Genomic DNA, 14,542 nt, shown 5'->3' on the forward strand with positions numbered 1-14,542 from the left:
TGGCCGTTTCCCAACACGGCTCAACGCTTCATACAACTGCAGCCATCGCCGTTTTACGGGCACGTGTAGAGTACAAAAAATTTCCATTATTAATTGACTGTACATCTGTGTCCCAAGGCCTACAAATGGAGTCCGAGTCGTTTTATGGTGAGCATTATTATTATCTTGGTAGGAGGAGCTCTATAAAGGCGATCCCAAACCAGTACTACATGGAGCTCCTCTAGCCGGCAAAAAAACTAGATAAAAATCCAACCCTCTTTGCCATTCGTCCATTTTTAGGTGTTACACTTAGCGAGAAAGAGCCCATCGCCCAGTTCGACGTTCCAGATATACCAGAGGAGTATATCGTCCACTCACACAAGCTCATCATCAAACAGATTTCCCTCGGGCCCGATGCAAAGTCCGGCGAGTTCAACGTTGTACAGGTGAGCTCGGTTATAGAGGATAATCTTGATGTTACTGTCGTAAATCATAGAACGGCATTTTTCAATGTACCTTTGTATATGTACACCTTTTTATGGAGTAATATGTGTAATTCGGTTATCATGTTCGTATGAAAGGTATTTAAGCATTCAGATATGTATGACTACAATTTTCTGGATAGTCAAACCAATTCCGATTAAAATCTTCATTCCCAGAAATCTAGCATATCAATATTCTTCTGCAAATGGTTTTCTAATTATAAAGCCCCTTTTGAAAGAAAAGAATATACAATTCTATCAGCAAAGATTTTAAGAATTTACTGCAATTTATTCTTAATTAATAAAAAGAAGTAAAAAAAATTTATTTTCCTAGAAATTTATAAAATGCCGTGAACGATCTCTTAAATGATCTTTTTAGTTTTGCACAATTATGTATAAAATAACCAAACTAAGAAATTCCGAGGCTAACATAAATTATATTTTTCAGGCGGAGACAAACATAAACGACGATGGCGAGAAGAAGACTGTGAAGATTCCCATCGCCGTACTCAAGGTCGGCGAGACCCGTAGTTTAAGACCAAATGTTGAGTTCCCCAACGGATCAGTGACTTTTAAACTGGTGCAGGGCACTGGACCCGTCTACGTCTGTGGCAAGGTAAGTTCAATCCTTCCATCGTTACAAATGTAGTCACTAAAAGTACCATCCTTTCAGGCGGAAATGAACTTTGGTGAGTTTGACGACGGTTATATTAACGAAGACTATACGGATGAAGAAGAAGACAGCGAACTGGAATTCGATGAAGATGCAGCCCCACAGACGAATGGAAAGAGCAATAAGAAGAAGTAGAAATACATTACACTCCAGTAAACTAACAAAATGAATCGAGAAAATAAAAAACAAACAAACAAACTTTTTTAAGCATGTTAAACATGTGGACAAGCAGATTTACAAACAAAACCCAATCATAATGACATTTATATATTTGGTCTATAGTATATGGAATTTTATTCATTTATGTGTTTTCTATGTTCAAATATGTCACTTAATGCAAACGAATTGTGGCAGTTTTGAGAAGAATGCTCACGGAAGATTAAAAAAATAAACCCACCGGGTTTTTGTGCTAGTTGCAGGCTCGCGCCACCGAAATTTTTTGACGCGGTACACTGAAAGTAAATTCATTTTCGTTATTTTGCTATGGAAACCGAAGTTTGTAGTCTGTCCCCTACCGTATGTGAATCACTCGACGCCTCTCATCGCTGGGATGTATAAGGTCCAACTTCTGGCTCCATTCAATTAGCTTCATTTCGTGTCGCAGTTTCTTGCGATCGAAGTAAGAAATGACACAACTAATGGGTATCCAAAAGACTGCGGTGACGAGGACAACAGCCACTGAAAATATGATTGAGTATTCGTTATTAAGGAATTTTGTATTTCTTTACTTTTGAGTTTTTTTCTGGATCAAGAAAAAGATATTTCACCTAATATAAGTAAGTAATATAAGTACAAATTATAAGTAATACAGTCTATAAGTTTTAGAAACATAAGTAAAACATTAATTCAATCTTTATGATGCGTTGCAGTACTTACTGACAATGTTGTCCTTGAGAAACCGCAAGGTTTTGGCCACATTTATCTCCTCAATGATGTCCCAGAAGCGCTCGACCACATCCTGTATGGTCTTCTCGCAGACGCCCTAGAAGGATACAGAAGGATTAGATAAAGGCAATTTTAAAATTACACACGCTTACCTTATTACAGAAACCTGTGATGCAGGGCGTCCCATCGGGGAGGACATCCGGCGGCTCTACCGGGAAGCAGGTCTCATTGATGCTCATGCGGCAGCAGCGCTTGCAGGCATCCGCGATGATATCACACATGCAGCTCTGCAGACCCTGTGTCTCGCAGTACGGCACACACTTGCCGTTCCGGCATTGACCGCGCTCTTGGCAGGTGGTTCCATCCGCCATGGCCGGCGATTTGGGACACTCGGCATGGGCGCCGGTGCAGCGAGCCTCCTGCTCGCAGGTGGCGTACTGGGCCTCCCGACACTTCATCCCGGAGGCCATGAACTGGCAGTTTTGGCAGCACGGCGAGTTCTTGTCGCTGCACATGGCTCCTTGGTTCCGGCGGAGCTTGCAGTTCTTGTCGCAGCAGGAGTCGTTGTCCTCGGTGCCCAGGAGTCCAGCATCACACTGCTCATCACCTTCGACACGCAGATTGCCGCAGAAGGACTCTTCCGGCTCTGAAAAGCATCTGCCCGACTTGGCCTGCAGCACTTTACGAATGGAGCGAAGAGAGCAGGGAGAAAATTTCTGGAAAGGAAGCAGGAACATTATCCTTATTCTTAAGATGTTCTTAACGGAAATCCATACCTTATTGTTAACATCGTACCCGCTAACGGAGTATGTGTACATAAGGAAACTGCCGCCTTGAGAGGCACTTGGTGAGCACTCTGGAATGTCAGGATCGTGCTCTGAGCCCCAGTTGTGTCCAAACTCATGGGCTGTGACCAAATCGGCCTCCCTAGTTATGACCCGCTGGCCATAGTGGTTGCGGGAACTACTCAATCCCGAGTTCAAATACAGAGTGTATCCATTTTTGAAGTATTCTTGGATATAAAGAAAATAGGTTATTTTAAAATCTAGATATACATATAGGAGGAATAACACGAAATCTCTAATCTTTTAAAATCACTTAATGGATAAATGACAAGAGACAAGGGTCATAAACCTTTTTTGTGATTTTAAATCTCTAGGGATTTCGTAGATACCCCTCTATAAAAACATGCTGAGTACTCAAAAAATCAAGAAAAACCAAGAGAAACGCAAATGTGTAAGCCAAATGAAAAGGACAAATATGATTGTTACTGGGATTTAGCAACCTGGAGTGCAAATGCCGCCAACGGAGTTACGACGCGGGGAACCCACGTAAGCCAAGCCTAAAATGCCGCCTTCAAACTTGAGATCGGTAAATAGATGGGCTAGGCAAAAGTCTTTGTGGCTGTACTCCCGGGAGAAGACCTAACCGGAACAATGGCCACAAAGGAGTCGGAAAATCAGAGTGAGAGATACAAGAGTTATATGATCATGAGGAAGAGCAGCTACACGAAAACAGAAAGGAACTGGTATAACCCAACTCACCTCCAGGAGATTGCGGACATCCCACTTCTCGCGAATCATGTTATAGTGTGCCTCGCCTCCACGCAATCTCGTAGGCTCCGAGTGCACGACAATCTTTTTTATCACGAAGCCCATTCCCTTGAATCCCTCTTGATCCGAACGATCCTGCCATACTGTGTCGTTGTAGATCTTGTGCACTCGATCAATGAGGCTTATCTGAAGATTTCAAGTTACTAGATGATCAAGGGAAGACGTACTTAAGAGCTTACCAAGTAGTTAATGGTGGTCTTGGTGTTGCCGCCACCCATTTCTTGAAAGAATCGATAGTCTGCCACTAGTAGCAGAGGACATCGAGTTTTGGTGGGCGTATATTCATACTGATCCGACTGGCGCTTCTCCCTTGTATGCAGTTCATTATCCAAGACATCCCCGTGCTCCTTGTCCTCCAGTTCGAGACCCTCTTTAATGTAGCCACAGGTTTTGGGACTGGCACCCGCCTCGTTCTTGTGCACCTTCACATCCGAAGCCTTATACGCCACCATGGTGTCCTTTTTGGACTCGGGCAGGTGACGCCAGGAGGGCTCGATGTGATAGGTTTCCTCCGGCAGGTGAATGGACATGGTCATGGTGCCATCTTCGATGTGAGCTCGCACTGAGGACTCCAGTTCGCCAAAGACGCGACCTGAATAGAAGCTATCGTGATCTGGAGAGGAAACATTCATAACTAAAGAGTGGATTCGAGAAAACTATAAATTACCCATATGAACCACCGTTTCATTGCCATCCGCATCCACAGCATAGGCCCGAAATTTACTGTGCAGGACATCCCTATGCGGATGCAGGATCAACCGGAAGTTCTTGCCCAGCGTAGTGAACTCCACCTCCTTGATGATGTTAAAAGGATTCGTGCTGTGTTTGGCACCCCTTTTGACCACCCTGTGCACCACATCGTCCTTGTGGAAAATTTCATAGTAGCGCAGCGTCTTTTGTAGGGCCACTAAAAGTTAGAAATGGGGATCCTAGATCACAATCTTTACTTTTTCTGGATTATGCATATGCTCACCGCAATTTTCGACTAAAAGGCAGGCGAAGAAAACTGATATTAAAGCGAGGCCACAGCAACTAATGCATTTTGTAAACATTTTTCGCCCGCTAATTCTGCATTATCGATTTTAACCGTTTGCAGTGTAACCGTCACTGAACCGTTAGAAATATACCACCGGAAAAGGAGATTTTACGGCAACAAACATCCTGTTAAAATCCGACAGTCTGGCAACACATTGAAAAGGATTTCAAAGTTTAAAGGCTTTTTTATTCGCTTAAATGTAAACCTTTCTAGAAAAGTTATCCGAAATGCTGATCTTCAAAAATCATGAGAAATGTGTGAACGCAACCGTTAAAAATAGATTATAAAAGTGCGAATTTTCTCGTTAATCAATTACTAAGGATCATTAAAGTTCCCAAAATACTTCGATTTATTTCTCGCACTAGGAATTTATAATGTTAATGTCTAAATATCCTCAAAATTTGTGGACCGTTAATGTTGAATTTAAATAACAAATATTTTTTTAAGTTTATCTATTTTCGGTGCGGGGGTGAGCGTGGATCTCCGACAGCTGGAACAGGTGCAAGCTTGTTATCCACTCCATAAAACTGACCATTTAGACTCTTTCGTCTTGGCTTTGGCATACTGAAATGAAGGGTTTATTAATAACTAGATTGGTTTTCTTATAGAGTTTTAGCCAAGTTGAAACCTGACTTTTGCGGACTTTCGGTTGAAAATTTGTTAAAAAGATTTTTCTAATGGAATCTCCCCTTTTAAAACTTACTTGCTAACATTAGAGCCGTACAAAGCAATGGTTACATATCTGCTCGGAACGTTGTCCAAAAACTTTCGAAAGCGACATCTCATATATTGGCTTTGGCGGCAGGATAGATACGGACTCAGGTGCTCAAAGTGATACTTAAAACTGGGCAGGACCACCCAATTATTGTCGGGAAGGTGGAGAAAATCCCTTGGCGACTTATCTTCATCCACCTCTCGCCCCTTTACCTCCGGTTGGAACTCCTTCACCAGCTGGTTGATGTCGAATTTCATTGGCCAACTTGTGAACGGTTCGCAAATAGGGTTTTGCATTTTGAACAACTAGAAAATAAGCCAATAAATGTACCCCGAACTCGAAACAAACTGAAACAGGCCTGCTGCTAATAGAACTTATTTTTGTAATTCCACTAAATTTTATATTTGGCTTAAGTATTTAAATCGTTACATACATATCTTTTAAATGTACAAATTCAAATGAGAATAAAAGGTGACGGGGGACCTATAAAAAGCACAAAGACAAGAGGATACAATGCATTTTCGGCCTTAAACCTAAAGTTGTAGTTAATAGCTCTAGCTAAAATGATCGCTTGTCAATCTATTTCGGAGTGATCTCGGCCATGTTGGCTTCGAAGATGGCCGTGTTGATTCGGTGCTTGAGGGCGACGAGCACCTCCCGATTGCTGATGGCCCGCATCTCGTTGGCCACGTATTCTCCGTACGTGGCGAACTCATCGCGCGCCGGCGGCAGGCTAACAATAGTAGGCGGGGGCGGACTGGGGATGGTTTGGACCTGGACCTGGGCTGGTTTGGGCGGCGTATTCACCTTGGGCAGGCGCAGGTTGCTCATGGTTATACCAGGCGAGTTGGCCGTGCCATTGGCATTGGTTTCCAGTGCAGGGGACAGAATGGAGTTGGTGTTGTGCGCCGCTGGACTGGCTTCGTAGTACATGCGCTTGGCCTGCGACGGATGCAACTGGGTATGCTCTTCAAAGTAGCTTTCCTCCTGCCCGCCAGCCGTGTCCCTTCTCTGAATCTTTATGATTCGCGTGGGCATCACGTGCACTGCGTTGTTGCTTGTATTCTGGGCTGGAGTGGACTGGTAGTGCAACTCGCCGCTCTCGTTGGCCTGGAAACTGACAGCCTCCACGGTATTGCCCTGGTGATGCAGGTCTATCATCGTCTGGTGGTGATTCTCCAGGGTTTCCGTCTCCTCTTGCTCGTTGAGGCTCACATAGCGCACACTTAGCTCCTTGGCGTGCTTCGGCTTAACTTCCGCTTCCTCCAGTTCCGGCTCGTCGATATCGTCCACGTCTTTGGTTGTCTCCTCGATAAGTTTCTCCAGCTCCTGGGCCCGGCTGCTGGCATGGTTCTTGCGGAGGTACTCCTCGTTCATGTTACTGCTGTTTTGATTCGCTGGCGTGCTGTTATCACTGTTGTGATCTGCAGTGACCTCGCCCAGGGCAAACTTTCTCTCGTCGCCTTGGAGTTCCGTCTTCAGGCGACCCTTCGTGGAACGGCAGGCGTAGGGCGAGCTGAGGAACACCAGGTTCTTGAAACCAAACCACTTGGAATTGTAGGGCTCCTTGCGTTTCATGCGACTGATCTCGCGATGGTACTGCGTGCGTAGTGTATGGAACTTCTTCTCCAGCTCGTTGATCGGGATATTCCCGCCCAGCACCTGGCTGACTTCGTTCAAGAGCCGCTGCTTCACGTCCTTCTTCCGGTACTCGTCGCACGTCATGTCCCACAGGCCGCGACGACATCGGTACTCACTGATCAGCAGCAGCGTCTTCTCGCGCGTCCACTCCATTTTTAGATCGCTCTTTCGTTTCGGATCTGGCCGGGCAATCTCGTATCGTTTCGGTATCGGTGTTGCCAAGGCAGAACAATGGGATGGGATTTGGGACCTGCTCCCTTTTATCAGGCAAAGAGACAAGCGGCACTGGTTAGCCAGCTATGGCCATTAATAGCCCACAGAAGTTACCTCGAGGCGGATCGCGATCGGAATCGCAATCGTCTATTTATTCGGGAGCGGGAGCTGTGCTCTGGTTTATTTTTGCTACTCCAAAACAGCAGCTGGGGGCGCACTGCCGATGTCGGTGTCTTCGCGCCTACTGGCTGGCCCGGATTATTCGCATCGGGCTGGAATGGGTCTGTAGAGATGCAACAGGGATGTAAAGTCCAGGAAATATAGCCAAAATGCCAGTTTTGTTTGTTTAAATTGCACTAAAGTACAGCAGATTTCCTCCCCCTCGCGTAAAAACAAATGCTGTGTATCCATCTTAGGCGCTATCGATTCATCGATAGTTTTGAGAGTTTGTATAAGACCGTTCTTGATGAACCTTATTGGTGGTTGTTATTCGTTACTATTCATAGATTTATTTTAATTTCTGATTGAAAGTAACATATATTAATCTCCGTGTTTTTCTAAGAAATATCTTTATGGTTTCTAACTGATCAAAAAAACAAAAATAATTATATAGATTCCCTGCCCAATTTACAATTTATATAACTAAAAATAAAACCAATTGTCGGGGAACATTGTAGAAACTAATTGATCTGCATTAATAACTGCATTTTATTTTATTAAAAAATCAAGGCTTTTTAAAATTTTATTTTAGTGACGAATGCGATCACTATTGATACTTAAGGTGCTTTGCAGTGTTGGACAACTAAGAAAGTTTCCCCTCTTGCACGAGAAAACAAAAATAAATAAACGCGGAAAACACTGCCTCAAATTAAAGAGAGATTTATTAAGAATTAGAGTAATAGCTCGATCTCAATTAGTAAATGGGCATCATGGAAAACAATGGCGTCGGCAAGCTGACCGAAGAATCTCTGAAACGCAAGGAGCGGCTGCAAAAACTACGGGAACAAGCGCAGAATAAAGGAGAAGACACCGCCGAAACCAATGAAAACTTACCCAAGTCAGTAATACCTGGAGTTTCTACATAAACCATTATAACACTAACCCTTTTCCCCTTGTAGACCTGTATTCCGTAGCTACAAACCGCAAAATGAGAGCACCTCCGGCGAAATTCTATCCCAGGAGCCAACAGGAAACATTGAAACCGCTGTGGAGGATCAACTGAGTCTGCTGCAGCAGCCCATGGTGATCGATGAGATTGATATAACCAACCTGGCACCTCGCAAACCAGATTGGGACCTCAAACGGGATGCCAGCAAGAAGTTGGAGCGATTGGAACGACGCACCCAAAAGGCCATTGCAGAACTCATCCGGGAGCGGCTGAAACTGAACCAAATCGAGGACATCAGTCAGGCGGTGAATGTGGCCACTGCCCATGCAGGTGAAACTGTCCAGGAGGATTATGACTAGATCCGAACAAGACAACTATATTATTAAACTTGTACAAAAACGATAAATGCACTAACAATAAGTAACACTAGCGACGATTTTCCTTGCCAGTGGGTATGGATAATCGTTCTTTTAAAATGAGGATCTCTGGAATTGGTTAAGAGTAAGTGAGGTAAGCAAAAAGAATTCCGAAATCTATTACATACGTTTGGAATACTTCTGCTCTAGGCCCTGAGCAAAGAGACGCATAGATTGCAGCTGCTGGGGGATTTCTTCACGCAGCTTTTCAATAGTTATTCGCGCCTGACGTAGTTCATCTTCGCGTAGGGATAGTAGACTCTCCTTGGCCTGAACAGCCTTCTCTTGCTGCAGAGCTACCTCAGTTCGCCAGGCAATAGTTTTCTTGTGATTTAGCAGCTCCTGGCTTTGTTTGAGAATGATCTGGTTGGCCTTGGAGATTTCCTCAGATGCCATTTCCAAAGCCTGTCGCTTGGTGTGCAGGATCTTCTTTTCGGCCTCTAGTTCAGCGGATATGTTTGCCTGTAAATGGAAACGGAATTAGTAATCTCACACAAATATTATGGTACCAACATACCTTTTCCTTGTTACCCTTTTGAATATGTTCCTGCAGCTCGGCTGTGTGCTGCTTCAGGTCCTCAATCTTGTACTCCAACTTGCGTTCCTGTTTCTTGGCATTGGTTAGATCGCCGTGCAGTTTGTCGTTCTGCTCCTTTAAAGTGCACACCCGTGATTTGCAAAACGACAACTCCTCTGCCAGGGTTTGAGAACGTTTTTCGGCTTGTTCTTGGGCTGATTTTAGGTCAGCTTTATCCAGGCAAGCCTTTTCCATTTGCGCCTGCATGCCAGAGATCGCTCTACGATTCCTCTCTAGTTCATTACTGCGCTGCTCATTAACCTTGGCCAGCTTTTCCTGGAACTGCTGGATCTCTGTGGTATGCTTTTCCTCGAGGATGCGAGTATTCTCAGCTAAGGCTTCTCTGAGTTTGCTGTTTTCTGTGCTTAATCTTTCCATTTGCGAATGTTGTGAGTTCATTTCTACTTGAATTTGCTGTAAATTCTGTTCCAGCATATATTGTTTTTTGTGGGAGGTATCTAGCATGATGTTTATATAGAAGAGTACGGTGTTTAAAGGTGCAGAACGGCAGGGCAGGCTTAGATGGACCAAGTTCTTGAAAGATCTTATTTCCACAAACTGCAGATGATAGTCATGTGTTTCTCTTCCAGATGAGAGATTTTGATCCCTTCCAGACAAGTGCAGCTCCAGTTTGCCAGACTGACAGTCCTTCAGCATACGCACTACATTGTCCATGAACCCCGAGAATGTTACATTCAGTGATTGATCTTGTTTGAGATCCTGGAAGGAGGAGCTGTCCACGGTGGTGATGTACATACGTCTTTGATCGGATTTCTCCGTCAAACGGAGTTGCTGCAGGGTACAGGATTTTAGATACACTATATACGCTGAAGGACACCTTATAAAATCAGCTTACCAGCAGCTCCTTAAAATCAATCCTCTCCGCGTACAGTAAACATGCTCGCTTATTGGACCGCGTCATGTCACCGTTGAAGCTGACCAGCATCTCCACGCTGGGCAGGATGTTCACCACGTTCTTGCTGTAGTCCATGTTTGAAAAGCAGGTATCCTCGCTCCCGGGAGGCCACATTTGAGTTAAAGCGGTTGTTTAATGTAATTTTTTAAATATTTCAATTGTAAACAAAAGCAAAGGCTTGGGTCTATCGATAGCAATTGCAGTAAGATATGTGCTTGGCCAGCTCAGCTTCTGGTCACACTGCCGGTCAGGTGCCAGTTGCCCATCTCTATTTAATAAAAGAAGAAAAGCAAAAACTTATAGAGAAAAATAAATACATGTCTACTGTACGTAAGAGTTAAAGATCTAGGCGCATCCGGATTGTGCAGAGTAATCCGCTAGCTTTATCCATGCAGACCGCCAAGGTGTTCGTCGGGAGCCTGCCGCGATGCAAGCCGGACGAACTGCGTCGCCTGTTCTCCAACTATGGATCGGTGGTAGAATGCGACGTGATGAACCGCTGCGCCTTCGTCCACTTGGAGAACACGGACATGGCGGATGCGGCCATAGCCGCCTTAAATGGCACCGTCTTCAAGGGCCAGCCCATAGTGGTGGAGGCGGGTAGGCCGAAATACGGACCAGGTATTGGTAACCGTGGTGGCGCAAATTCTGGTGACAGTGCAGGACGCAGGGCGTCGGAGGGTAAGCTTTTATCCACTCCGAAAATGTATAATCTAAAGAATTTCCCATAACCCGCAGGTCAGAGTGGCACCTCCGAAAAGAGACCTGCGGAATCCAGTAACAACTTCAAGCGCAACTTCCGCGAAGAATCCGGTGGTAGATATTCTAACGAGGGCGGTGGCCCAAGGGGTTCCAATTCCACTACCAACAAATTTGGACCCGTTAAAAACGAGTCCAGCTACAGACAACAGCGCACTGCACCTTACTCCAAAGGACCACCACAAAACAACGAGGCTTCCACTCAGGGTCAGGGATTTAGGAACAAATTCTCAGCCGGAGGCAAGTTCGGCGGAAACGAGGGCAACGGAGGACGATTTGGCAACAGTAGGTTTCAGCAGCGGGATAATAATGGATCACAGACTGGAAGGAGGAACTTTAAGAACAGTCCAACCAGCGGATTTGGAGGGGGCAGTAATAATGACTTCCACGGTGGCAGTTCGGGCGGTGGAGGAGGAGGATCCATGCATCAGAGGGGCGGAGGAGGAGGAGCTGGAGCCAACAATGTGCGGCAGGATCGACGTGGCTTTGCCCTGCCGGTAGACCACCAGCAGCAGCAAATTGGCTTTGGCCGCTTTGGGAATGGACCTATTAATTCTAGCAATCGTGGAGCCAATGGGTATGTTAAAGATATGTTGTTCTACCGACTTTTAACCATATTTTTGTAATTAATTAGAGGAAATCCGCAAGGGGGACGTGGTTTCTTTAATGGAGGTGGAGGCTTCAATGCCAGACGTGGCAACAGCCACGATTCAAATAGCCATCCAGGAAGCGGAGGCGGCCCAAACAAACGCGGAGGGGCAGGAGGTAAAAATCACAATCAGAATGGCATGAATGCATATCAATCAGAGTTCCCACCTTTGGGCAGCGGAGGCGGAGCGCCAGGCCAAAGAAACCGGTGGGTTAACCTATTAAATTTATAATATAAACTATTTATCTCCAATAATCTCCCTCTTTTAGCTTTAGCGGACCCAGACCCGGACCAAATATGGGCGGCAATAGAAGATTTTAAGCAAGTGCAAAGCCACAATGATGTTTGCCAGTCCTCGTGTACTCCAATTAATAATGTAATAGCCGAATTTTGTTTTCCATTGTTTCGCGCGAAGAATCTTTTAGTTAAGCCGACGACTTTTTTTTTAATTTGTCCTATAGCCGTGTACTTTTAAGACCAACATCAAACAGTATATTTGTTATTCGTAGTTAAGATTGTTTCAATATTTATGAAATACTTAAATAATCATATTACTTGTGTGCAACTAGATACGACGAGTCAATCAATACAATCATAAATACCATATGGAGTTTTGATTTTAAATCGCCCGCCTAAGAAATTTCTGTTACAGTTCAGGGTTGCTTGGGGCAACTATCGTTATCGGGCAAACAAAGCTCTTTGTGTGGTTATCAAAACTTGTCCTCCAAAATTTATAAACAAGGAAATATGACAATTGCCTAAACTTCAGATTGCCAGTTGTATATATGCAAACGACGCACGACCAGATCGCCAGTTTTACGGTTGAGGTAAGGGACTGAAAAACCCCATAACCCGTACATATGCTCACATATGTTTTCCCTCAGTCGCTGTGGGTCACTTGTAACAAGTGTAGCTCTGAAAATGTGGAACGACCTCGGCCAACGCTGCCTAATATTGATCTCTGTGGTTTGTGTGCTGTCTTTCGGGTTGGCCAATGCCCTCAACGGCTTTGCTAATGCCGAAGGTTACCCAGATATTTCAGTCACACTGCCTGGCCAACTGAAGTTTGTGCATGTGGTAAGAAATTCGCTTGCCTTTGTATGCGAACCCAATTTTATCGCTTATGTTTTTGCAGATATATCGCCACGGCGACAGAACACCTGTAGATCCGTATCCCACGGATCCCTGGGGCGATCTGAAGAACTGGCCCACCGGTTGGGGTCAGTTGACCAATGTAAGTGACTCTTAATAAGTATAAACAATACCTCGGTTCAACTGTTTTCAATTTTATAGATAGGCAAACAAGAGCACTACGACCTGGGCAAATGGCTAAGGAAGCGCTATTCATCCCTTCTTCCCTCCAAGTATTCAGACGATGACATCTATATCCAGTCCACCGATGTAGATCGCACCCTCATGAGTGCCCAATCCAATTTGGCTGGTCTCTACGAACCACAAGGTGAAGACATCTGGAACTCCGACATAAAATGGCAGCCTATTCCTGTTCACACCATCCCCGAGAAACAGGATCCCATTTTGGCCGCTAAGGCTCCGTGTCCTGCCTATGATTACGAGCTGGAATCCCTGGAGTCCTCTCCAGAATTTAAGACTATGACCGAAAAACATCGAGATCTTTTTGCCTACTTGAGCAAGAAAAGCGGACGCTCTGTCAAAACCTTCGTGGATGCCCAGTATTTGAATAACACCTTGTTTATTGAAAACCTGTACAATATGACACTGCCGGAATGGACTAAAAAGGCTTATGGCGGCGAGGAACTCACTTATGTGGCTAACTTTGCTTTTGCCATCAGTTCTTATACACGAAAGTTGGCAAGACTAAAGGCGGGTCCACTGCTGAAGGATATTTTCCAACGGTTTGCCGACAAATCCTCAGGGCGTCTAGTTCCAGATCGTTTAATGTGGGTTTATAGTGCACATGATACCACTATATCTAATGTTTTGAATGCTTTAAAACTGTTCGAGGTAAGATTTGATCCAGATTGGCTGACAATTTAAGCTATAATTCTTAATTTCATAGCTTCATAGTCCTCCCTACACGGCTTGTATAATGCTGGAGTTGCGTGTGGATGAGATAAATATGCCACTTGTGTCTATTCTCTACAAAAACACCACCGCTGAGCCTCTACCTTTGGATATACCCGGCTGTGGTCCGTCCTGTCCACTAAAAAAACTGGTCGACCTTTATCAGGATGTCTTACCCGTGGATTGGGAGCGCGAATGCAAACTCTCTACGATGATGATGACTTATGAGGAGGCCAACTTGGGCGCGGCGACGGGTGAGTCAATAATGATTGCGTTCTAATGGAATTAAAGCATTATCTTTGTTTTATCAGGCATAATCGCTATTGCGCTGCTATTCACAAGCTATGGACTCATGATCTACTACCGCCGGCGCAACTACAAGCTGTATACCTCATACTCTCAAATGGCCTAGCCACATACCTTTGCCATTCAGTGAAAAGCATTACTTAAATCTGAATGCCTTCTCAGCTCTCCAATTGCCAAAGGGATTTGTTTTTCTTTTGATATCCTAAGTTGCCTTTGAGTGGAACTGCCCGTCTCAAACAGTTGTTGTTAATCGTGGTTAATACTTAGTTAAAACGTGCATTTCACCCAGAGTCTTTTTGTATTGATTAGTTTTTTTAGTTTAAGTTTGTGCATTTGATAAACACAACTGTTTATTAGCATTTAAATGGAATGATAACTGGTTTTGTTGTTATTGAGTGAAAGATATAGAATACCGTGAAGACTGTGAATAGAGATCTTGAAGTTGCATACATATATACATAACATATTTATACATATACATTTTTATGAAATTATCTTTGATGAAAAATTTATTGTATTAAAAACGCTCAA

The 14,542-nt window shown here is 44.4% G+C and overlaps 8 protein-coding genes across 9 annotated transcripts; 4 read left to right on the forward strand and 4 right to left on the reverse strand.

Annotated features, from left to right (window-relative positions):
• The first annotated feature begins 13 nt into the window (after nucleotides 1–13).
• Nucleotides 14–1,332, forward strand: LOC108045438 (nucleoplasmin-like protein). Its single transcript, XM_017124767.1, has 4 exons — nucleotides 14–147; nucleotides 280–425; nucleotides 910–1,077; nucleotides 1,135–1,332. Exons 1-4 carry the CDS (start codon nucleotides 126–128, stop codon nucleotides 1,267–1,269), a joined length of 471 nt encoding a protein of 156 aa, XP_016980256.1. The 5' UTR covers nucleotides 14–125; the 3' UTR covers nucleotides 1,270–1,332.
• Nucleotides 1,333–1,427: 95 nt separating this feature from the next.
• On the reverse strand, nucleotides 1,428–4,727 carry LOC108045437 (ADAM 17-like protease). 2 transcript variants are annotated; one of them, XM_017124765.1, is made up of 10 exons: nucleotides 4,606–4,727; nucleotides 4,300–4,539; nucleotides 3,812–4,245; nucleotides 3,564–3,758; nucleotides 3,305–3,443; nucleotides 2,796–3,031; nucleotides 2,172–2,735; nucleotides 2,011–2,116; nucleotides 1,650–1,812; nucleotides 1,428–1,586 (listed from the first exon to the last, which is right to left on the reverse strand). In XM_017124765.1, exons 1-10 carry the CDS (start codon nucleotides 4,682–4,684, stop codon nucleotides 1,544–1,546), a joined length of 2,199 nt encoding a protein of 732 aa, XP_016980254.1. In that variant the 5' UTR covers nucleotides 4,685–4,727; the 3' UTR covers nucleotides 1,428–1,543. The 2 variants fall into 2 exon arrangements, with proteins under 2 accessions (XP_016980254.1, XP_016980255.1); XM_017124766.2 differs by lacking the exons at nucleotides 1,428–1,586; nucleotides 1,650–1,812; nucleotides 2,011–2,116; nucleotides 2,172–2,735; nucleotides 3,305–3,443 and having other exon boundaries at nucleotides 2,903–3,031.
• A 266-nt stretch (nucleotides 4,728–4,993) lies between these two features.
• Nucleotides 4,994–5,721, reverse strand: LOC108045442. Its single transcript, XM_017124770.2, has 2 exons — nucleotides 5,372–5,721; nucleotides 4,994–5,232 (listed from the first exon to the last, which is right to left on the reverse strand). The coding sequence occupies exons 1-2, from the start codon at nucleotides 5,677–5,679 to the stop codon at nucleotides 5,121–5,123; spliced, it is 420 nt and encodes a 139-aa protein (XP_016980259.1). The 5' UTR covers nucleotides 5,680–5,721; the 3' UTR covers nucleotides 4,994–5,120.
• Nucleotides 5,722–5,760: 39 nt separating this feature from the next.
• LOC108045441 lies at nucleotides 5,761–7,443 on the reverse strand. The gene is made up of 2 exons (XM_017124769.1): nucleotides 7,352–7,443; nucleotides 5,761–7,281 (listed from the first exon to the last, which is right to left on the reverse strand). Exon 2 carries the CDS (start codon nucleotides 7,175–7,177, stop codon nucleotides 5,963–5,965), a length of 1,215 nt encoding a protein of 404 aa, XP_016980258.1. The 5' UTR covers nucleotides 7,178–7,281; nucleotides 7,352–7,443; the 3' UTR covers nucleotides 5,761–5,962.
• Nucleotides 7,444–7,939: 496 nt separating this feature from the next.
• LOC108045412 (coiled-coil domain-containing protein 12) lies at nucleotides 7,940–8,774 on the forward strand. Its single transcript, XM_017124730.2, has 2 exons — nucleotides 7,940–8,294; nucleotides 8,356–8,774. The coding sequence occupies exons 1-2, from the start codon at nucleotides 8,158–8,160 to the stop codon at nucleotides 8,702–8,704; spliced, it is 486 nt and encodes a 161-aa protein (XP_016980219.1). The 5' UTR covers nucleotides 7,940–8,157; the 3' UTR covers nucleotides 8,705–8,774.
• LOC108045409 (spindle assembly abnormal protein 6 homolog) lies at nucleotides 8,695–10,433 on the reverse strand. Its single transcript, XM_017124726.2, has 4 exons — nucleotides 10,195–10,433; nucleotides 9,279–10,130; nucleotides 8,890–9,223; nucleotides 8,695–8,830 (listed from the first exon to the last, which is right to left on the reverse strand). Exons 1-4 carry the CDS (start codon nucleotides 10,366–10,368, stop codon nucleotides 8,772–8,774), a joined length of 1,419 nt encoding a protein of 472 aa, XP_016980215.1. The 5' UTR covers nucleotides 10,369–10,433; the 3' UTR covers nucleotides 8,695–8,771.
• A 15-nt stretch (nucleotides 10,434–10,448) lies between these two features.
• On the forward strand, nucleotides 10,449–12,272 carry LOC108045411 (heterogeneous nuclear ribonucleoprotein A0). Its single transcript, XM_017124729.2, has 5 exons — nucleotides 10,449–10,580; nucleotides 10,650–10,935; nucleotides 10,993–11,590; nucleotides 11,648–11,869; nucleotides 11,932–12,272. Exons 1-5 carry the CDS (start codon nucleotides 10,464–10,466, stop codon nucleotides 11,981–11,983), a joined length of 1,275 nt encoding a protein of 424 aa, XP_016980218.2. The 5' UTR covers nucleotides 10,449–10,463; the 3' UTR covers nucleotides 11,984–12,272.
• A 67-nt stretch (nucleotides 12,273–12,339) lies between these two features.
• LOC108045410 (prostatic acid phosphatase) lies at nucleotides 12,340–14,532 on the forward strand. Its single transcript, XM_017124728.2, has 6 exons — nucleotides 12,340–12,489; nucleotides 12,547–12,739; nucleotides 12,798–12,896; nucleotides 12,956–13,645; nucleotides 13,701–13,959; nucleotides 14,017–14,532. Exons 2-6 carry the CDS (start codon nucleotides 12,584–12,586, stop codon nucleotides 14,115–14,117), a joined length of 1,305 nt encoding a protein of 434 aa, XP_016980217.2. The 5' UTR covers nucleotides 12,340–12,489; nucleotides 12,547–12,583; the 3' UTR covers nucleotides 14,118–14,532.
• Nucleotides 14,533–14,542: the final 10 nt, after the last annotated feature.

This window comes from Drosophila rhopaloa, unplaced genomic scaffold (genome assembly GCF_018152115.1).
Source record: "Drosophila rhopaloa isolate 14029-0021.01 unplaced genomic scaffold, ASM1815211v1 contig_167, whole genome shotgun sequence".
NCBI lineage: Eukaryota > Metazoa > Arthropoda > Insecta > Diptera > Drosophilidae > Drosophila > Drosophila rhopaloa.